Source organism: Parasteatoda tepidariorum, chromosome 6, assembly GCF_043381705.1.
Source record: "Parasteatoda tepidariorum isolate YZ-2023 chromosome 6, CAS_Ptep_4.0, whole genome shotgun sequence".
Taxonomy (NCBI): domain Eukaryota; kingdom Metazoa; phylum Arthropoda; class Arachnida; order Araneae; family Theridiidae; genus Parasteatoda; species Parasteatoda tepidariorum.
The window spans coordinates 87,844,605-87,868,959 of record NC_092209.1 but is presented as its reverse complement, the minus strand read 5'-3'; the positions used below and the strand labels follow the sequence as shown (position 1 = coordinate 87,868,959).

The following is a 24,355-nucleotide window of genomic DNA, read 5'->3' as shown; positions in this document are numbered from 1 at the left end:
ATTTGTGGATATAGTGAACCAAAAGATTGGATATTATGAACTTTCTTCCGTCTTCCACTGATTTTTCTTTATTTTTTGGTAATTTTGAAATTTCTACATAAAATACATATACCGATTTTTAAAATCATCTATTCATTGGAATGTAGCCGTAAGCATTTTTTCTTGTTAGCTTCTTCTATCTCAGTTACCCATCCTTAAATAAAGGTCATCCCTGATTTTTTTGTACTCAAGACGAAAAGAATTAGTTAAAAATTAGTTAAAACTGTTTGCAGTACGGATATAGTGAACAACCGGTTATAATGAACTGAAATTTCTATCCCTTAAAGGTTCAGTATAACGGGGTTTGACTGTATTTCGTAAAGGAGCCTGAGGTGTTCTATGATGTTTTATGTCCATACATTTGGAACAAGATTTAACAACCTTTTCTGCATCAGAATACATACAGTACAAAAAATATGTACGCATTAAAAATCCGTATGTTTTCTTAATTCCAAAATGTGGTAAATGAATTTTTGAAAGAACGTTAGGTATCAAGGATTTAGGAACAACAATAAAAGGAAACTCTCTATTATTTACCATACATACATTCTTTATGTATTTTCCATATATAAAGTAATGCTGATTAGATTTATTGAATTGTTAATTTTCGATATCATTAAAATATTTTCTTAATATTTTTATCTAACCTTTGCTTATGTAAGAATGTATCATAAAAATTCCCAGTAGGGGACCTTTGTTTACATTGGTATTGTTTAAGTAACTTTGTTCCTCGTCATTTGAGTTTTCGGCTAAAGGAAGTATTTCATCATTTATTTGAAGTAATTGAAGGTTATTAGATATATCCTGTTGGGAGGGGGGCCAGGTTCCTGTACTAATCGATTAAAAAACTTTGCTAAAGCACTTTTGAGCACCAGAAATGTGTTTCAAAGTAAAAGACTATACTCGCTTAAATGAATTAACCATCTTGTTGTTAAATCCATGGTCGAAGAAGTTTTCTTATAATATTTAAGGTGTTTACAATCAGATAAAGTAATAAAATGTCTATTTTAAAGATGAAGTTTAAAAGCCAAAACGGATTTTACTATTGCCAGTTATTCCATTTTGATTGCAGGGTATCATCCTCCTGCATTTTTAAATGCTTTTAGAAAAATATGATACAGGAGACAATTTACCTTCAAATTCCTGTGAAACATACACCAGAAATAGCAAAATTTGAATCATCTGAATTAAAAGTAAAATCTTTACCTCATTGTGGGAGTCTTATGGAATATTTATTGAAAAATACATTTTGTAGGGAATTAGAAATATTTTGATGTTTTTGATTCCATTTGAATTTAACTTTCGAGGAGGTCAAATAAATTTTTTTATCATTAATTGGAATTAAATTTATTTAATATCCATAATCACCGATGAATTTTTTAAGAAGTTCTCTCTTAGTTTTAGGCGTTGGAAAAGATGTAATTTTAATTATACTTGATTCAATATGTAAAATTTTTGTTCTTATATTTTAAATCCTAAATAATCAATTTCTTGATATTGAAATTTACATTTACTTGGTGAGAGAGTAATAATATATTTAATTGCAATATAAAGGATTATTTTTAGTTTTTCTACAGTTTCTCCAAAAAAGTTACTTGCAATTGCTATATCGTCTTGGTGCGCGAATATTCCTTCTAGTTGAGTTTCCTCAATTATTGAATTCATAAGAGCCTGAAAAGTTAAAGAAGCTTTTTTTTTAAAACTGAAAGCTAATCTTTTGTTTTTAAATGTGCCCCCAAGGGGTTGTGAAAGCTAGTTTATTTTGATATTTTACAGGGAAGTTCAACTACCAGAACATAGGTAGTAGGTCTCTCGTTGAGAAGAATTTTTAATTTGATCATAATCGATTTAAAATGATATTTTGAATCTTTAGGAAGGGGGTAAGCCTATTGTTAAACGTTAATTAATCGTTAGTCTAAAGCAAATCTAAATTATTGGTTCTATTTCGGATCATTTGTATTTTTTCTTAATCGAGAGCATTGGGCAAGACTCCTAACAATTAGTTTATTTATATTAAAATTAAAATAATTTCTTTTATCGTATGAATTAACAAAGCAAATATTTTCTTTTTAAATGCTCAAATTTACTTGAAATTCTAACGTTTCTGAAAACATCTATTTAAATACCATTTTTAATCAGATTGATATAATTAAAAGAATATGTAGCAGTGTTTATTTATCCAAAAAACAAATATGCAAATTCTTTCAAAATTTGATTTAAAAAGCAATGGAGATTAGTGGAGATAATTTTATTGTAGTATTAAGCATATTTTTGGCAGTATCAGATGTAATTTTTTGTTGGTTATGAAGGCGGGATATTTATACAAGAAAAATAAATGAAATAATTTAAACAAAACTGATTTATTATAGTTGTAAATCTTATTATAAAGAATATGATCATATTTTTAAAATCATAAAATTAAAAAAGAAGGTGCTTCGTGAAAGAGACGTGAAGATTCATTCCTGCCGTCGAGAATTCAAAAAAAGTAAAATTAATTGAACGGTTCGGCTGAGGGCCGAAGCACCTAATCCTAACGCAAATAATTCAAAATTGAAAGTAAAGTGAACTGTTCCCAACTGACAGTTAGGAGCATGGGAAGAGATCCATGGTTGGCGATTTATCGAAAGATAAAATAGCCAAAAACAAAGCGCACACACTGCAATCAATATTAAGTTAAAAATAATTTGGCAATAGCTAATCGCCAAAAAGGATCGTGAGAATTAGTATAACTCTGTAACTGATATACTTTTGTGGTAAGAAATAAAGAGTTATAAATAGATTTTGTTTTTGATTTAGTAGCCACAGAGAATTTACATTTGTATTGAAATAAAAAGTTAGCCGTTACATTAATTGTTATGAACAGAATAAAATATTTATATTAGCTTTTTATTAAATGTAATAAAAATTAAATTATTGGTTTAATTGAATTAAAATTCGATTGGAAATGATTAAAAAATAAATTAAAATAAAATAAAAAAATTTAAGGTAGGTAGGTACTTTATTTACGTCGCACTAAAGCTGCACAATGGGCTATTGGCGACGGTTTGAGAAACATCCCTAAAGATGATCCGAAGACATGCCATCGCAATTTTGATCCTCTCTGCAGAGGGGATGGCTCTCCTGCTTTGTTAGCCCGATGACCTGAGCGCGAAGTCGAGCACTTTACAGTAGAACAGTTTAGCGAAGACCAATACCNATTAGGAGATAATTTTATTGTAGTATTAAGCATATTTTTGGCCGTATCAGATAAAAATTTTTGTTGGTTATTAAGGAGGGAAATTTATACCCGAAAAATAAATGAAATAATTTAAGCAAAGCTGATTTATTATAGTTGCAAATCTTATTATAAAGAATATGATCATATTTTTAAAATCATAAAATAAAAAAAGAAGGTGCTTCGTGAAAGAGACGTGAAGATTCATTCTTGCCGTCGAGAATTCAAAAGAAGTAAAATTAATTGAACGGTTCGGCTGAGGGCCGAAGCACCTAATCCTAACGCAAATAATTCAAAATTGAAAGTAAAGTGAACTGTTCCCAACGGACAGTTAGGAGCATGGGAAGAGATCTATGGTTGGCGATTTATCGAAAGATAAAATAGCCAAAAACAAAGCATACCTCCCGCAATTAATATTAAATTTATAATAATTTGGCAAAAGCTAATCGCCAAAAAAGATCGTGAGAATTAGTATAACGCTGTAACTGTAACACTTTTGTGGTAAGAAAAAAAGAGTTATAAATAATTTTTTTCTGTTGATTTAGTAGCCACAGGGAATTTACATTTGTATTGAAACAAAAAGTTAGCCGTTACATTAGTTGTTATGAACAGAATAAAATATTTATATTTTATTAAATGTAATAAAAATTAAATGATTTGTGTAATTGAATTAAAATTCGATTGGAAATGATTAAAAAATAAATTAAAATAAAATAAAGAAATTTAAGGTAGGTAGGTACTTTATTTACGTCGCACTAAAGCTGCACAATGGGCTATTGGCGACGGTCTGAGAAACATCCCTAAAGATGATCCGAAGACATGCCATCGCAATTTTGATCCTCTCTGCAGAGGGGATGGCTCTCCTGCTTTGTTAGCCCGATGACCTGAGCGCAAAGTCGAGCACTTTACAGTAGAACAGTTTAGCGAAGATCAATACCGCACACCTTCGGTCCCTACGCAGGCTGATTAAAGTGGTCACCCACCCGCTTACTGACAGCACCCAGTGATGCTTGACTTCGGTGTTCTGCTGGGAACCGTGTCCTTATGATCAGTCCACTGCTGGACAAAGAAGTTTTAAAAGCTAGGAATTACGTTATAACTATTACAGCATCCCAGACTCTTTGAAAAATTGATAAAAAATTTATTTGTATTAATGCATACGTAAAAATAACCTTTAATATAATCTATCATAGATGAAAAATACATTAAAAAGTATGCTGGTTTGATTCTTCGATATATAATGTACAACAAGATACGCGCGAAGGACGGATACTTTTCAAAAAGTGTGAATAATAATTTTTGAAGATGATCGATATTTTATGATCGATAAATGAATCGATCGTATTGTATCGTATCGTATTCTTAATCGTATTCCTTGAAAAGAAAATTACAATGGCCGTGAATTTCAATATCAAGAAAATAATGATTTAAATTAAGTCTTATTTTTAAATTGAATGATTCAATTTCAGTCGCTATATTGAATGAATGGTTCAGTGTGGATGATCTAATGAATATTAAAATAACATTGCGTCCATCGGACTTTATGCATGGTATGCATTATGCATTGTTTATCAGTAATTGGGAGACATTTTAAAGAGCCTAGACTGTACATGTATCTTGGTCGTACTTTGTGTGTATGCTGATATTCTTTATACGACGCAGTTTCAAAAATTTTTTGTATAAATTCTTGATTTATAAACATTTCATTCAATTTAAATACTGCCATCAGCATAAAATTGTTTTAAGTCATAAAGTTATTGTTTTCCTGAAAATACTTTTGTTTCCCTATTTGAAGGTTAAAATTAAATTACCTAAACAGATATTATTACGTTTTTGATTTTTGTTTGATTTCTAAATTAAGAGTTTATGAGGATTGTTTTTGTAACTTATTATTATTATTATTATTGGAATAATGAAATTCTACGTTACATTTTAACATGAAGTTATTATAATCAGTGTCTGATGTTATAAACCGTTTTACAATTTTTTTTGGTGCAAATTACATTATTCTATTATGAATTATTTTATTTTTTATTATGTATTTTATTATGCATGAATTATTTTACATTTTATTTATATTTTATTACATATTTTTGAAGATAATGAAGTTTTTATCAAGTAATATGGTAATATGATAGTAGAAATTTTTAATCATTCAATTATAGAGTGAAAAAAATTAATTATATGTTAACTTCTATTGCATTGCATTTGTAAAAAGAGCATAAGCCAAAATTAGTAGTAATGTAACGCAAATGCTGGTTAATCCCTTAAAAAAGTCCCCCCACGAAGGTAAATATCTCCCAATACTTGATCTAAGAGTTCCCTTGTCTTCCGGACTGGGCTCAAAATAACAAGGCTACGGCGTTGGACATTTTTAGTAGTCGTAAATCCAAAAAATTGGTTCGGCTATTCAACGACGGTTATAAAATGATATAAAAAAGTATTAGGGGACAAATTATCATGCAGCAGTTATGGTATTATAATAGTACTAGTTGATTATCCATTTCTCGTAAAACAAAAAGTAAATATTAAGAAACACGCACAGAACTGAAAGGAATGATATACCGATGCAATTAATAAAATTAAAATAATTATAAGTTCTATTTATTTACTAATATTTGTTGCTTTCATAGCGACTTTACGTTATTAGATTCAGAAAAACAAGTCTTGTTTAATCTAATAATGTAAGTTCAACTAATCCTAATAAAGATTAACTAAACTCAGTATCATTCGGTTCTTTTCCGCGCGGCCAACTCATAATTGACGAAATTTGCATTAATCAATGAATTTACACCAACTATTTTAAGTACATTAACTAATTTTTCTTTTATTTAAATTGCTGTTGATTTTAAATGATTGAATTTCGTCAAATAAACGTAAACAAAACAAACATGGGATTTCATGTAATTTTTAGAAACTCACTTTGATTTTGCGTGTGTTTACTTTAAATAAAAATTCATGATGATAAATTTCTAGTGAACTCATCCAACAGAGCTATTTTACGAAGAAAAAACTGAATAAACTAGAATCAAATTAATACTTATTTGAATGCCTGTTATTAAACCACTGAGAAAATAAATTTTTTTAAACGATCCTCTTGAAACAAGTTAATTGATAGATTTGAGCGACTTTTAGGATTTGGGCTAAAATTCAACTTTATATCTGATGATGAAATTTCAAAACTTAACCACAAAAGGTCCCAGAGTTATAAGGTCTTATTTCAGGGCAATCGAACAGGTTTTTTTGCCTGCTTTAGTAGTGATGCACGAAATTTCAGTAATGTTTTTGTTTTTTCCCCTGGCTTTAATAATATCAATTTATATCCCCTTGGCAAGGATTCTAAAATTAAGGGGCTCATAATAAATTTAGACATTGTAAAGAAAGAAAACAATACAATTCAACAATTAAAGTAAGATACGTAAAATTCAACATTTTCTTCTCGAAATGTCTTATTGTGTCTTTTGATTTGATAAAAAGGAGAACTGTCCAAAAATGTTAACAAAATATTTTTCACTTATCCGTATAAATCCTTCAAAAGCATCCATTTTTATTCACTTTTGGTTGCCATAGTGATGGTATTTGCCGGAGAAACTTCATTGGATCATCGTGTATTACGTCACAGTGATCGGGACGGACTAATGCATTAGCAGCCGGACGTCCAAGTTAGGATATCAACAGTTAAGTTCTTCTCATCGCCCTTCCGGACTCTTCCGGACATCTCTTGTCATTTCCAGGAGAATGTCAAGGAATAACACTCGCAAGTTTCTTTGTGTTCCATTCGAATAGGAGGAATAAAACATCTTAAAAGGTAAGAACATATTTTGTCTTTCAAGAATTGCGGCTTTTTTTTAACGGTTTTATCTAAAAAATGAAGGACATACTGAAATGTCTTTGCTTTTGACGATTATACTGAGTTACAAAAAAACTGAAATGCGATTGTTTTATACTATCATATTAAACTATAGAAATGAAATGTGATTGTTTCTGACGATGATATAAAACTAAAATGTCAGGATTGATTTTGAGGTGAATAAAAACAAGTTCCGGAGATATAAATAATTTTGTTTTGAAATTATGCTAAAAAATGCAACATAATCTGAAAACGAAATAAAAATAATATCATAAATGAGGCGTGGTGGCTCAGCGGATAAAGCACTCGGTTCACTGACCCGGGTTCAATTCCCAGCAGTGGCTGGTCGATATGAATTTCGCACTCGACTTTCACCGACCACAGTGCTGACGTAAAATATTTTAAGTGGAAGACGGATAATGGGTTAGAGGCCCCTTGCCGTTGGGTTAACCGTGGGAGTTTTTCGTGGTTCTCTTCTCCATGTAACGCAAATGCGGGTTAGTTTCATTAGAAAGTTCTCTATGGAAACCAGTTTCTCCCAATGCTAAATCTACAATCCCTGATGGCCGAATTTTATTAGACTCACTATAAGATTCTATGTAAAATCTTAATTAAAAGGTGATACTATACAGCTTTATTGTTATTACGCAACTGAAACCGGTTTGTACTTGTTTACGTTCGTGTATCAATTGGTTAAATTAGGTTATATATAATATAATTTCGACGCTTGGATAAATTAAACGATATATTATATAGAAATAGAATATTTATTATATCAAGTATTATTTTAGTATATTATAATAATTAGACCCAATTATTAGATTCACTGTAGTGTTTTAATAATTACATGTTTTGGACGAGTTTATAGGCAAAACTTTTATATTTAAAATACAATTTAAATACTTGTAATGGGTTTTTATTCAGGAGATTTTTTATATACTTCCTTCTTGTATTTATTTTTAACAAATTGCATTAGAATGTTAAACAATTGATACGCGAACTTAAAAAAGTGCAAACCGGTTTCAGTCGCTTGAAAACAATAAAGCTGCATAATATCACCTGATAATTAAGATTTTACATAGAATCTTATGGGTCATTCTCACGAAAACTGTCATTTTTCAGTTCATAAAATCCCGAAAAAGTAAAGTGAATAAAAAGCTCTGAAACTTTTTATATTAATAGAAATATGTAATGGCATTATAAAGAAAGTATATATCCTATAAAATATACTTAATATTTAAATTAATTAATTTTTTAAATAATTAATTTATAATTAATTAATTTATAATAATTAATAATTAATTAATTAATTTAATAAATAAATTAATTAATTTAATAAATTAATTTATTAATTTTTTAATTTATTTTTCAAATTAATTAATAAGTAAATTAATTATTTTCACTATTTAAAAAGTGAGGGAATGACACTAATAGTGAGGGAATGATATTTTATTTTAATACATGTTTTTATCTAAGTTACATCTACCTAAAGTTTGAAAATGATAACATACTAAGTATATCTAATATTTATTATAATTTAGTCTTATATATTTAATAGTTTTTACAGGTTTGGGAAATAAAATTGGCTGGCACGATTGAACAAAAAAAAATTTGATAATATACTCATCTTGAATCATTCCCTCACTTCAGCGTCATTCCCTCACTTTATACACTAGTGAGGGAATGACGAATTCAATAAAATTTAAAAATAACAGTTAGGCCTAATTAATTTCTGAAGTCAATCACATACAATTATATTCATACAAGAAAGCAACATATAATTATCCACTTTCTCGATGAAGTTGTATTTTATTTTACTCTAAAAAATGACATGAGGGAATGACAAATGTAAAAAATTTTACCTGGTTTGATTCATTCAAATTTATTCCACAGCAAAGCTTCTTTAAGTTGAAGATGGAAACATACTGCAATTTTGTTCTATGATGCCAGTTGTTAACTTCTGAAGTTTTTATTAAAATATTTTTATTCTAAGAAGATTGCAGGTGATAAGAACATTGTTGTGAGGGAATGACGCGAAACACTGGGGACAAAGTTTAAAATAGTGCTGTGTTAATATTTTTATCAGAAATTAAATTTAAAATTGATTTTCTGAATTCTATATTTCAGTATTCTGAAATAAAAAACACGAATTTGTAAAAAAAAAATTTTTATTTCAGAAACAATTTTTTTCTTTTTTTAAATCAGCAGTGGGGACAAGTGAGGGAATGACATATTGGTATATTTTAATTACCTAAAATAAATAAAAAATAAAAATTGATAATTTTATTATTATTCTTTTGTTAGCTTGCATTCTGAAGGACACTTTCCCTGAATTTTTTTTTTCGTAAGCTGTAAAACAAACATAAAATATACTGGGGACATGAAAATGACTGTTTTTGTGAGAATGACCCTTATAGTGCATCGAATTATATGACCAGGGTCTGTAGGAGTTCTTTTGTCTAGTCTAGTAGATTGAGTTCAAATTTACAAGGCTAAGGAGATTAACATTGATAGATGCAAAGTTAGAATTGGGTCGGCTGTTCAACAGCTGTTATGAAATAAAATACCATAATTAATATTCTAATAATGTGTGGTTGCTGAATAATTAATTTTTTAAATGATTATATTTTCTTATGTAGGAGCTACAACACAAAATATTACATGCACACATATAATAAAATAAGAGTCGCGATGGCTCAGGGGATAGAGCGTTCGCCTGCCAATGAGGTGAACCGGATTCGAATCCCGGCTATGGCTGGTCGTTACGAATCCCGCATCCGGCTTGCACCGACCACAGTGCTGACGTTAAATATCCTCAGTGGTAGACGGATCATGGGTTAGAGTCTCCTTGCCCTCTAATCGAGGAAGGTTTTCGTGGTTTTCCTCTCCATGTAACGCAAATGCGGATTATTTTCATCAAGCATTCCTCCACGAAGGCAAGTTTCTCCCAATACTTGATCCAGGAGTTTCTTTGTCTTCTGGATTGGGTTCAAAATTACAAGGCTACGTAGTTGAACATTAGAATCGTAAACTCAAAAATTGGGCCGGCTACTCAACGACGGTTATAAAAATATAAAATAAAATATAATAAAATAAAGATTTTGAGTGTCTGTGTAGCTGATTGCGGATAAACAGTAGGCTCAAAAAATTCATCTGCAATCATTCGGCAGGACGTCAACTGAACAGAATTGCGATCAAATTACTAAACTCGATTTTCGAATTTTTATTCAGAGTAGTTTTAAAAAAGGGAATTTTCCTTCTGGTTTAGCGGAAGACATTGCTTTAAAGTGAACTGCAAACGTCGAAAGTTAAACGTTTGTCAAAAGTTATCGAAAACCACGTATTTATTTCATTTACAGTTATGCTTTTAAAACGTGTTATCATAAAACAAAATAATTTAAAATCAACGGTAATTTCAATAGTAAAATAATTTTTATAATGAAAATTAAAATTAATGGAGAAATCGTACTATTCCGTAAGGGAATAGTACGATTAATAGTCTTATTATTGATGCCAATGATTTTGGTAATAGTTAATAACTAAGTCAAATAATAAACTTTGCACTTTAAAGCAAAGTGAAAGAAAGAAATGGTCGTAAAAATCGGCAAACCTATTACTGACGTCATACTTATGATGCTTGATTAATTTTGGTAATAGCCGCTAAGATTTTTATTTTATAACCGTCGTTGAACAGCTTAACCGATATTTTGGGTCTGTGACTGCTAATATTGTACTCCGTTGCCTTGTAATTTTGAACCCAATCCTGAAGACAAGAGAACTCCTGGATCAAGTATCTATCTATATTATATAAAACGCTAATACGTACGTATGTGTGTATGTATCAATAAAACCAATGATATTTCTTTTCTCGCGCTGGCAACAGTTTTCATTTTTAATTGATTGGATTCGGCGCGCAAGAGCACGTAGTGAGCAACCAGATAACAATAACCAGAGTGAGCATTATCAGGTTGTTCAATTCAGATTCATGCACTAAAAACATGACAATATTTAATTTAAACTCAATTAGGAATTAATTAATTAATTGAAGTGAGAATGCTTTAAAAGGCCGCTGTTGAATTGATATTTTTCTACTGGGAGCTACCTAAACGTCTAAAAAACGTTTAAGTGTTTGTATTGAATGCATTGAATTTTTTTATATTTCGCGTTTATTTATGCATTGAATTTTCACGCTTTAAAATGCAGAATATTAGTGAAGCAATATTTGATAATTTATTTTGCTAATATGTTTCTTATTTAGCTAATGTTTTGATTTTTTCACCATGTACAATCTAAATAGCTAATATACTTTTTTAAAAGCCAATAAGAACATTGGTAGAATTCTTCTACATAAGTACAATACTATGTCTTTGATGATAAAATACTATGTCTTTGATGATAATATATTATGTCTTTGTGCTAGAACATTGTGTTCATTGGCGAGCGAGCGCAGCGAGCCATGGTTCACGGCGTGAACCACATAGGATTGCGTAGCAATTCTCGGGGGTTGGCGAGCGTTAGCGAGCAGGGGGCGGAGCCTCCTAGTTGGTAGAAATTTGCTTTCGTAGAAGTAAAGATTTGATGGAACTAACCCGCTTTTGCGTTGCACAAAGAGGAAAACCACAAAAACCTCCCTTGCTTAGCCTGACGGAAAGGGGCCTCTAATCCATGATCCGTCCGCAGCTGAGGATATTTTACGTCAGCAGTGTGCTACGGTACAAGCCGGATACGGAATTCGCATCGATCAGCCGTCACTGGAATTCGAACCTGGTTCATCGCTCTTGAAAACAAGAGAGCTGTATAGTATCATCTGATAATTAGGATTTTACATAGAATCTTATAATGCGTCTAATAATTTGACCACGGACAGTAAGTACAGATGTGATTGTGATAAATATCACGTGTTGTCTAGAACAGTACCAAGTACATTTAATTTTTAATGTGATGGGTTGAACGATGAAATACGTGTTTTGCTTTATCCAGTAACGTAAAACCATCGAGAAGGGTAACAGATAATAAGAAATAAAAAAACATTGAAATTATTTTAACTTTATTATTTGTGTCGGTACTTGTTTTTAAGTTTTTCGCATAATTTTTTAGCTTTGTTCAGTACATATTTATGGATTCTTTTTTTTTCACCTCAAAGAGAGTATTCAGCTAGTACTACATTATTTTGAAAATAACAGTAATACTCAAAAAATGATTTAATAACAGATTCATCAGCCACCATTATTAATTAAGGGTTCTATGCTATCTTCAAGGTAATTATTTTAACAAATTATCTCAGTTAAATTGATTAAAATGCAACCACTAAGCATTATTTAAAATAATTTTCTGGAAATTTAGTGATTTATCTTTTTTACAAATACTAAAGGCATTATTTCCTGCTTTGGGGTAGATCCTAGAATAGTCCACACCGTGGCGGTTCTTTTAAATCTCACCAAACAAATTTTTGAAATCTCGCCAAACTAGGTTTCCGGAAGATATTTTAATTATTCTGAGCGCCCGATCACACCACCAAAATTCTTAAACCTGATTGGTTATTTGACATGTATCCTTAGAAAAGACGTAAAAGGATTTATTTTTTCGCCATTTATGCTTCTGATCTCTTATCTCTTCTTATTTTTATTACTATTTTTTTATTCTATTAAAAGTATTTTAATAAATTTGTATTTAAAGTTTTTTTTTGTTTTGTTTAATTAAAAAGAAACGTTGATCCGAGTAATAATCGCCAACTTGGCCAAATTTCAAAAAGCCGCCAAGAGATGGGTTATTCTAGAATATTATCCCTGCTTCGTAATTGCTTTCCTTTCGCTATCCGAGCTCTCTCATTGTATACCCATGTATTTAAGGCTATAATTGATGGTAAGTGAATGCTACAATATAAAGTTCTAAAAAAATGTGAAATATATACAACTTTTATTTATAAATATTCCGATACTATTTCATTTCTGTTGGTTATCAAAAAATATTATAAAATTGTACACATTAGTGTAATTAGTAAGGCCCGAATTTTGATGACATTTGCATTTTTTTTTTTGCATTTTTGGACATTTTTTGTCTTTCAGAGCTTTTTTGAGATTTATAGGGCATTTTCTTCGAATTTTGGGGCGTATTTTGCCTTTTAAAGCATTTTTTAAATTTTTTGTTAATTTTTTCCAATTTTTATTATTTTTTATAATTTTTTATTATTACACTGGCTTCCAAACAATGAAGAAAATCTCTAGGATATTAACAGGTAAGGCAACATCTTTTCAAATTGAAGAAGAATTGTCAGTAAGTGTGACCGTCCTTTTCAAGTACGCACCAATAACATCAGTAGACGTTGAAAGAAGCTTCTCCTGGTATAAAAATTTGCTTTCAGACAAGAGACGCTCGTTTACATTTCAAAATATTAGAAAAAAATTTAATAATCCACTGTAATTCTGATATTTAGTAATATTATGAGACGGAAGTTGTTATATTCATTTAAGTTTCTGTACAAAATGAAAATGTTTTGGAGTCAATTATTTTCCTTTTTTTGTTATTTTAGGATATAAAGCATATTTTTCTAACTTTAATGAACGTAGAACAAGTATTGCATTGCTTTATATTTTTTGAAACGACTCATAATAATTTTAAAGAGTAACATTGTTTTAGTTCAATATTTTTACTTCTATTTAAGTCATGTCATAAGGCATTTTTAGCGCAATGTTCGCATTTTAAGGGCATTTTTTGCACTTTTAAGGGCATTTTTTGCAGTTTGTAAGGGCATTTTTTGAACTTTTTAAGGGCATTAATTGAGGTTTTTTAGATCATCAAAATCCGGGCTCTAGTAATTAGATACCAGTGACCACCATTACATTACTTATATTGACACTATCTCTGGCCTCAGAACCGCGATGACTCAGGGGATAGAGCTCTTGCCTTTTAATGAGACTATCCAAATTCGAATCAAATTGATGGCTGATCGATTTAAACTCTATTCCCGGCACGCAACGATCACAGTGCTGACTTGAAATATCCTTGGAGGGTAGACGTGCTAGTTTTTCCTCTCCGTTTAGTTGCGGATTAGTTCTCCGTACTGACTCCTTATGAACAGAGCCTGACAAAGGCAGGGGCAAACGGGACAGTTGCCCCTGGCCCCCACATTGGAGAGGATCCCCAAATCGAATAGAAAGTTTATTTTAGGTTCCCTTCATTAATGAAATTTTTTACAAAATCTCAGTATAGGGTAAAATCCGTCTGTCTTACGTTAGCTTCTTCATTAATCTATAGTATGAACGCAAAAAATCTATATTTGGTAAATCCATGGCTTTCTAGCCTCGGAATTCAGCTAAGTTGTCGCAATGACGATGGACAAATTTGGCCAATCAAGAGCCTGTATTTTTACATGCAGCAAAAGGCGATATGTTTACAAACATACATGCTTTTGATTGGCTTAAGCGAGCCATCATAATTCCGAAAATTTAGCTGAATTCCGCCCTAATGTCTAGCAAGGCTAGAAATTTTTAGCTGCTAGATGACAAAGTTAACAATCAGAAAACTACATTCGGAATGATGGACATAGAATTTCTGGAACATCAATAAAAGGGACAGAACGATATTTCGTTGGACCATTGGAGGGGGGTGGGACTTTATAGCTAATTTAGGTTCTAGTCAATTTTCTTGTTATATATCAATAATGAAGGGGAAAAACTTAATTACCTCCGTTAAGTTCAATTTTTTATTTCTAAAGAAGTGAAGCAAAGGGTCCCCCCCCCAAAGAAGTTTTTGCCCCAGGCCCCAATTAGCCTAAGTCGGGTCCTACTTATAAATCAGGGTTAGTTCTGGCTAGTTTGTCCTAATACTGAACCAGGAATTTCCTTGTCTTCTGGGTTGGATATAAAACTACAAAGATACAAAATTGAACTTTAATAGCTGTAATTAATAGTCTAAATTATTTATTTAACTGCATTAATTAATAAATTTAGTTAAAATCAAAATATAAAACTGTTTGTTTACTCATACGAATTTGCTCGCTTTAACCAAGCGCATCTACTCAGCTTATAGCTCAGTTTGTTTCAGACGCCAGTAATATCTAAATGGAAATTGATTGAGATTAAATTTCCTCGTGATTACTCACTCGTTTGGATATTTTTCTCAGGTCCTCCGGGATCGCTTCGCAATCCCCTTAATGGATAAAAATGTATTCTAGTTTAGTATATGAAACACCTCGTGAAATACATTTCACTACTTCTCTCGCCTCAGTATCTCTAACAATTTCTGTAATACTTATTATTATAATTTTCCCGAAACAGAAGAGGACTTTTCTCGTTAAATATATAAATGCCAAAGAAAGAGTTAAGCAAATGGCCTTACAAATTATTGATCTAAATTAGATTAACAACACCATTCAACTTAAGCAACGTAATAGTCTGGTCTGACAATTAACAAACGCATTTGTGAGTTTCGAGAAATTAATTCCAGTTAGATAATGAATTAAAGGAACTCACCCAAGAAAGGCATAGTAATTACTTCACTTATGGTAATTGAAAACACATAGAAATAATTTACTCTGAAATTAAGATATCTACACAATTTTCTTTATTCGATGTTATTAGGTCGAATCTTTTTATTTATTAGATATTGTTTTGTTTTTCATGCTGATGACTGCTCATTCGCTTGATAGTTCAGTTTTCAGTTATTTGCTGCTAACACGAAATTTAAACGGTTTTCTAACAACCTACTTGAATATATATGCTGTAGTGTTTACTATAATAATATAGATCAGTTGTTTCTGAGCTTTTTTGTCTCCTATCAACCTTGCCATGCTTTTTTAGTTTTGGGTAGGCCCCCTGCTTACCTGATATTGATTTTTTGTTAATTCATTATCTTCAAAATGTATTTTTGACAGCTGGTATAGTGCTATTCACTGTGAAAGATTTAAATTTCTAACTGTAGTGAAAATGTAGTGTGAAAAAATTTAAGAAAAAAAATATTAATTTTATACACTTATTAATTAAATTCAAATTAAAACGAACCAAATTGAAATTTAGTATCTGTTATATAAAATAACTAAGCAATAAATAAATGCTTTTAGTGGAAGGGATGAACCTGATGCTTTAATAAAGAATTATCAACATTCGGCATCAATTTATTTAGGTTTTATCTCAAATCTCATAGGTTAATGATGTCCAGTCTGTTTCTTTAGTTTTTGTTAGGAGATTGGCAACTGCGCTTAAATCCCTTTCTACTTCGTATGAATATGGAAAACCAATTAAAAACTTACTCGAGATATTCATAATACGGGATAAGTAACAGGTATGTTTTTTGTAGCCAGTATCGCTGATACCCGTTTCTAAACTGTACCTCAAGTTCTTAGTTAGTGCTTATTCTGGTCAGTTCCTCTTGAATTATAACATAAGTTTCTTCAATGTCATCATATGGATTGATTATCCACGGTGGTATTACCATAGTCAAAACATCCTCAAACCTAGTTCAGGGTGGGTAGCATTTATAAAAAGTGCTTAAAGGTGCTTATTTTCGATTTTCGTTTTTTAAAAGTCCTTAAGGGTGCTTTTTTCATTGAGTGTTTTTAAAAAGTGCTTAATTTTCCCTTTTCCACCATGAGATTTTTCTTTTACCATGTTGATTTTCGCTACGAATTATTCAGAAAGACACTGTTCGCATTGTTCTATTCAACGTTTTCACAATTAATTCAACCCCAATCTATTTCAGCTCATCGTCAGACCGTAGCTTATGAAAACTCCATTCGATTTACATGATTTAAAAATTTTGACAATTGTCAAAAACAATGCCAAAATTTTTTTTTGTTGGGACGTGACTGTTAAAACCAGATAAAACCGTCAATTGTCAAAAACTTTCCAACCATGCCTAATTATGATATTCTTTTTAAGTGCTTAAAAATATTATTAGAGTGCTTGAAAAGTGCTTAAAAGGTGCTTATTTTTTGTTGAATAATTTTGGCTGCGCTCCCTGCAGTTTCAAAATCTGAATAGAGGTCATTTAAATGCAGAGCGTAGGTTGAAACGCCGACTTCCTGGTAGTTTTTCTGTGACAAATCTATATTATAGATTATTAATGTTCCAAAAAAAATATGTCATTTTACGTTTAATATTGGGCCAGTTTTCATATTTAAGTTATTTTGATTAATGTTGAATGTTTTAAAATACTATGCTGAGAGTCACAATAATTTGGGATCAACATCAAGGAATACAGAAATTTCAAAGAGAAAAAGAGTTTTTAATAACGAATAAGCGGGAAAGTTAGTTATGTAGGTGTTTTCTTTGAAGAAATATTTCTTTTATAGAATTCTTTGCAGATCTTTTCATATTTTAGCTATTCAATAATAATCAATTATCAATTCAAAGATTCATAATTAAAAATTCTCGATTTGAGATTATCACTAATAATTTCTTTGTTCAACTGTATTATTTGNCACAAATTCATAAAAGCGGACCCTGGTTGAAAGAATGTGAGTAATTTTTTCACAATTTTACGAAAAACGGACCTTTCACAAAATGTCTGGACAGACCCTTGATCACTGATCAATTCAAATATTCATAATTAAAAATTCTCGATTTGAGATTATCACTAATAATTTCTTTGTTCAACTGTATTATTTGAGGAATTGCACTTAATGGGTTGTATTAAAAAATCTCAATGATACATCTTCAATGAAATAATTACTTAAAAAAACTATAAGAAACGCAAATAACCGAAAAGTAATTTAAATCAAAATTAAACTTTTAAGAAAGTAAATATTTTAATCTTTTTTTTTAATTGAGAACTAAGGAAAGATTTTTATTTTAAGTGTATTTCTTAAACTCCATACAATATTCATACGGAGCATTAGCTAAGTGATTCGAAATTTTAAAAAAAATATATAGTTGAAATATTGAAAATTTTCAAAATACAAAATTCTTTTTCTTTATTAAGAAAGGATTTTTCTTGCCTTCGAAATACCAGCATATTTGTAGGCGTAAAACGAAACTACTAAAACGGATGAAAAGATATTTGCTAATCGAAATTAATTTAATAAAAACGGAAGGACCGAAAAATGCATTGATTTTTTTGCGCTTTCGTATATACACGAGGAAATATATTCTTATTAAATTTTAAAATTTTTACCCATCTTCGTTTGAATTTCATGGCGTCCGCACTTTTCAACTGCATTAATCAAGAGTATTAGTAAACAGTGCGCATGCGTTGCTATGGCGACCGCTGCTGTATGATAATTTTTTTTAGAATTATTTTTTTCGCTTTTAATTTTGTTATGCATTAAGTGGGTGAGTTTATTTTTGAGATATGGGACCAGAGAGACTTGTTGAGTTGTGAATAAAAGATAATTTCATCATTTGATCGATATTTTTGTTTTTATTGTTTTAATAAGGAATCACAGGGCTGATTGTGCTCCGGAAAAAATCCGGATTTCCAGAATTTTTGCTAACAGTGATCCGGAAGTTTCCGGAAATTGAAGGTCCAGACGTTTCAAAAATTCATTGATCACAAATTTTCAAAGGTGGAACTTAAAAACACAGTTTATTTTATTTGTTTGTAAGGGAGAGCCAGAGAGATACTTTATAAACTTATATTCATGATTAATATTGATTTTTTATCTGTAAATAGTTGTTATAATCATAAACTCAAGAAAGAGAGACATATTTGTAAATTTTAATTACTTCTCCAGGTCATCATAGGTATGTATAAATGGTATAGGTATGTGTAAAATTTTAAATATATATTTTAAGTAAACTAAGAAATGTTGAGAAAAAAACCTTATTTGAATGTTTTTCTAATTTTTCAATTTAAATTTTTTATTTTTATTTTTTTTTTTTTAAACTCAAGAAATTTTCCGGAATTTTGACTTGGGTTCACAATTAACCCTGGAATCAGAAATTCTAAGTTACAGTTCAAACTGGATCGTATTCAATACTAATTCAGGTGAATATCACAAATAAAGAGAGTCCAAACTGATTGACACGATTCCAAAAATTAGAGTTGAAGCAAGAAAAAGAAAACGATGCCAAGGCCTCAACTTACCGAGGCTGAAAAAGCTAAAGCCAAAGAACGTAGACGGGAATACATTAAGCGTTACACACAAACGGAAAAACGAAAGGATTCCGTTCGCAAACGCAAGCCTGAAGCCCGTCCCTCACAAAAGTACGAAAGTGGTTGAGAGAATTGAACCCTACCGAAAAGCGAATGGTGATTCTCCGAACTCATTTCATGCAAATACGAGAATTGGTTGTTGATCACCTGTTAGGGTTGATTGATTGATTGAATGTAGAGTTTAATGGCACAAAATCCAAATGTGGACATGCTGCGCCAAACAATATGTTTATACAGGTCAAAATTGAAGTGCATACTTATTTTTCTAAATATAATTAAAAATTTATAAAATCATATACAAACAATCAACAGTAATATTGGAATAAAATCACGTCAAAGTTAAAACACAGTAAAATAGTATAAAAGTAAGAATATCCTTCTAAAAATGAATAAATTCATGAACAGAATAAACTTATATACAATTTAAAATGCCAATAGCACGTAAAAATGCAAAAATGTTCGGATGATGGGAGTCACCTAACAAATCTCCCATAGATAAAATAGAACTGCCAAAAAAGGCAAGACGATGTCTGTTAAAATACGGGCAAAGTAATTAAAATATGGTAAATCGAAAGTAAAACATCACAAGTGTTACATTGAGGAGGTGGTTCACCAAACAACAAATGTAGATGGGTCACCTGTTAGGGATAAAAGGATCCATTCTCAAAGTACCCAATAACTTGCACAAGACCGTGGATTGTCTGGATCGTGGAATATAAATGATTAATTCACCATTCATGTAAAATTGGAAAAAAGTCTAGCTTTCATATCATATTTCATGTATGAACTTGTGAATCCGAAACGGGTGTATGATGCAGCTTACAATCTCCATCAAACACCATTGTACCCATACGAAAATGTTAATATTGATCTCGATCGGCTGTTCGATGTCTATTCAGTCATCAGGAGAATTTACGCAGAATGTGTTTGAGCTGTATTTAAATATATCTGCGAAATGGTGTACCGAGCAGTTCAGGATTAACAGTCAAAGATATCCAAGATAAAAACACAATAAAGTTTCTTTTCCAAAAAAAAAATTAGACAACAGCCATTTTGGCAATGGGTAACCTGTGATCGCCTTGCGGCTGTCACAATTTTCTTCATTCTGTAGTGAATCGTATTTTAAATTTTTGTTATTTTTCATTTATTTTTTATTGTATTCGTCAGCGACTCTTAAGAGAATATTTTCTGTTAGACCGAATAAAACACAAGTTGATGCCTGAAACCTAAACATTATTTTACAGTTGCAGGCTAACAAATAAATTGTATCGTTTTATCATATCCTCTTCATTTTTCGGATTATTAATAGAATCAATCATTTGTCCCGATACTAGTAACAAGGGTAAAGTAAATTACTAAAGTAATAATTCTATCTAAATAATCTGGATAACCAGATTAATTTTTAACAGTACTTAGTAGAAACGAATTCTTTCAATGTCAAGCACTCCCCACCCAACCCAGTTTCAGGTTTTTTTTTAAAAAATCTTTTGGGGACGGCTGGTACAACAGTTGTACCTAAGTTATTTTTTAGTTTAAAAAAGTATTTCCTGTGTAAGAGACAATTTTTATTAGGTTGAAGACAAAGCGAATATAGTTTTATAAAAATATTATTTGTCTCTCATTTATCAAATACTTTTATTTCAATAAAAAAGAAGACTGGGTACAACTGTTATACCAGCCGCCTCCAAAAAGTGTTGGAAATAACACGTCATTTCGACCCCTGTTAGACGAAGTTAAAATTCCAATGAGAACTTACGTCACCATGTGGATGGTTGCTCGTATAAAGCTAAACACAGATGGCGCTAGGGGTTAAAATATGTCGTAAGTCTTTCGGGTTACTATTTCCGATTGACTTTTACGTCTGAAATTGAAAAAGCCATCCAATATCATTATACTAATAGTGTTTACAATATAACACATTCTTTCTATTTAAATTTCAACGAAACAAACAACAAATGAATTCGGAAGACTTCGCAAGTATGCTAGGATGCCACCCAAAAAGTATAAAGCGGTGATATTTTACACAAATATAGCCAAATAAGGGATAACTCTCAAAGCATAGCAAATCTTACACTTTATTTATGTTTTGATATAAATTTTTTTTAAAAATTAGTTTCAAATAGCTCACAACCAGTTAGAATTTCTAAGTTATAGGAACTCTTATGAATTATAAAATTACACTTAAATTTAATCACAAGTCACAATAATAAAACTTCCAAGAATATTAAGTCTGTTCACACTTCGCCTCATAAGCATAACATAAGCGGAGGGATACACACGAAGTTTTCTATTTTTTCCCAGCTTTTGGAAGCTTATTATTGTTTGCATTCAGTTAACCATCTATACGCAATGGTTGTTTATAGTTTGTCTTCAGTAAGAACTCCCCCCGCCAAAAAGTCTGAGGGCGTCTGCTGTTATGGAAACAAGAATAGCGCATTTCTGAGAGGGTAGCTTCTCTTCACTATAGGGTTAACACAATAAACCGAAGAAAAATATTCCCTTTCTCTCGCCGACCCGAAACCAGTTCTAAACAGTGGCCAAACACCCCTACTTGAAATAGTTATACTTCGTTACCATAGTCACCGACATGGGTCCAGACGAATGGATAAGGAAGTTCTTGCTTTAGACAAACTATAGTTAACTGCCTATTCTCCACCAGACTGCGTTGAACATCAACTCTTTTACAACTTCTCGTACTTAATGACGAGTATCATAACTCATCTCTCTTAACTTCAAACTGCTATGATAAAACTTCCATTTTTCTCGAATCCGTCAGAATTTTTTTTTTGTTAATCAGGAGGAAGTTTATTTTTCGTAGAATTTCTTTTGTAAATGATGTCATAGAAAACACAAATTTGTACAACAGCAGATTTTGCTCAATGAATTTTGTATATAGTACTGTGTGCTCAAAAATGAAGCTCTAACCGGTAAATTTACAGTGACAAAATTTCTAAATTTTCAAATGGCAACTGGTTACTAAATAATTGAAACTAACGACCCCTTAGAACTGACATAATTTAATGACGAACACAAAATATAAACATACACAAAATACTAACACGACAAACACAATACCTATTTGTACGACATTTTAAAGCGAACTAAACTGCATGAAACATTTACTAATCACGTGACATTTTAAATTGAAATATAGATGGCAGCACACAATTCTTTAAACAGAAACATCCTCCCCCACTATGAACACTTAGGGGGTTCATAAAATGTTATTACATTCATTCAAACTTTAATTTCAAAAGTAATGTAGCAATAAATCAATTACTGAAAATTTTCAGTTTAAGAATCTGTACATAAAAATTAAAACAAACTTATATGAAATATATGTGAATCGTAATCAAACAATAAACAAAATTAATCAAATGAAATGCACTAAAAGACAAATATTAAGCCATTATAAAATTTTGAATTGACAGAAAATTTTAATTAAGAGTTCAAAGTTCGTATGAGTTCAATGTTTGAAGTCTATTATTGGTAGTGGGCAAAGTTTAACAATAGGACGTTTTAACTCTCCATTTGCAGTTTTTAACCTCACCACTCTGATTTTACCGTCTGCTCCTGGAAAGGTCTCTAGCACACGTCCCAACTTCCACTTCAATGGTGGCAAATCATCGTCTTCGATTAGCACCAGTTCATTTACAGCAAGATTTCTCTTTACTTGGAGCCATTTAGGACGCCTTTGAAGAGTGGAAAGATAGTCAGTTGACCACCGCTTCCAGAATTCTTGGATCATTCTTTGCATTAACTTCCATCGTTGTAAAGGTGTTATCACTTCATTTGAAAGATCAGAATTATGCACTGATGTCAGTGAAGTACCAATGAGGAAATGACCAGGCGTCAATGCCTCACAATCAGCAGGATCATCAGACAAAGGAGTGAGTGGTCGAGAATTAAGGCAAGCTTCTACTTCAGCAATTAGGGTTAGGAATTCTTCGTAGGTGAGGATTTGTTCACCGACAGTTTTTTTAAGGTGAGACTTCATAGATTTGACAGTGGATTCCCACAATCCACTGTGATGAGGTGCCGCAGGAGGATTGAATTTCCAAATGATATTTTCCTTTGCAAGATAACCCTGAAATCTTTCATCTGAAGAGAGTGATGCAATTAAACGTTTCAACTCTCTATATGCACCAACATAATTAGTCCCACAGTCATTGTGTATCTGATCAGGTTTTCCTCGTCGAGAATTAAATCTTCTTAACGTGGCAAGGAAAGCATCAGAAGTTAGATCACTAACGAGTTCTAAGTGAACGGCTTTTGTGAATAAACACACAAATAAACAAACATAGCATTTCATAGTCTTCACACCTCTTCCTTTTCTGGGCTTCACTAGGAAAGGTCCATCGTAATCAGTTCCAACAACAGAGAAAACTCGGGAAGGTGTGACTCTTACGGAAGGTAAATCAGACATAAATTGTGTCAAAAATTTAGCATTTTGTCTATGACATTTTACACACCTGGAAATTATCTTTCTGACAAGATTCTTGACACCAATTATCCAATATTCTTGGGTTAATGCTGATAATGCCATTTGAATAGTTCCATGTAGATGGATTTCATGAAAATATCTCACAATTATCGTTGATAAATGATGACCCTTTGGGAGAAGTATTGGATGTTTTCGACAGTCAGAAAGATTGGAATTCTTCAATCTTCCACCAACTCGGAGAAATCCGGATGAGTCAAGGAAGAGTGCCAAAGGTAACAGATTGCTACTTTTTGGAAGTGTCTTCTCCTTCTGCAGATATTTCATTTCAGTACCAAAAGCATAATTTTGAACCATCTTCACAAGGGAATTTCTAGTATTCTGAATCTCTGCAGTTCTTAAACAACCACTAGCCTTTGCAGCTGGAAACTTGCAATTTAGAGTAAATCTTCTACACCAGGCAAAAACTCTTAGCAATTTAGTCCATGATGAAATTTTATTTATGACATTCATAATATCAGACTGGCTTTCTTCCTTGCAAACATTCATGTTGATGTTCACGGGTTTGTTTCGTTTCTCTATACGAATTTCATCGTCCAAGTTTTCGCTATTCAAAGAGCTGAAACCTTTATCATTATTCCATTCTGTTTCTTTAAGTCTCAGCCATGAAGGGCGATGGAACCATTTATCTCCTTTCAATTTGCTTGCATTGCATCCACGT

The 24,355-nt window shown here is 31.3% G+C and overlaps 2 protein-coding genes across 3 annotated transcripts in view; one reads left to right on the top strand and one right to left on the bottom strand.

Annotated features, from left to right (window-relative positions):
* The first annotated feature begins 6,866 nt into the window (after positions 1–6,866).
* LOC107442169 (thyrotropin-releasing hormone receptor-like) overlaps positions 6,867–24,355 on the top strand; it is a 50,752-nt gene continuing 33,263 nt past the window's right edge. The window contains exon 1 of one of the 2 annotated variants that reach the window (XM_071182819.1): positions 6,867–7,061. The gene's annotated coding sequence lies outside the window, so the exon portion shown is untranslated. Of the gene's footprint in view, positions 7,062–12,899; positions 12,966–24,355 lie in introns of those variants that run through there. The other variant, XM_071182820.1, reaches the window with a different exon arrangement.
* LOC122271370 (uncharacterized) lies at positions 22,660–24,183 on the bottom strand. Its single transcript, XM_043052378.1, has one exon. The coding sequence runs from the start codon at positions 24,181–24,183 to the stop codon at positions 22,660–22,662; it is 1,524 nt and encodes a 507-aa protein (XP_042908312.1).

Excerpts from the sequence above, each read along its gene's own strand:
- LOC122271370 (XM_043052378.1), bottom strand. The coding sequence starts at position 24,183 with ATGAATGTTTGCAAGGAAGAAAGCCAGTCTGATATTATGAATGTCATA.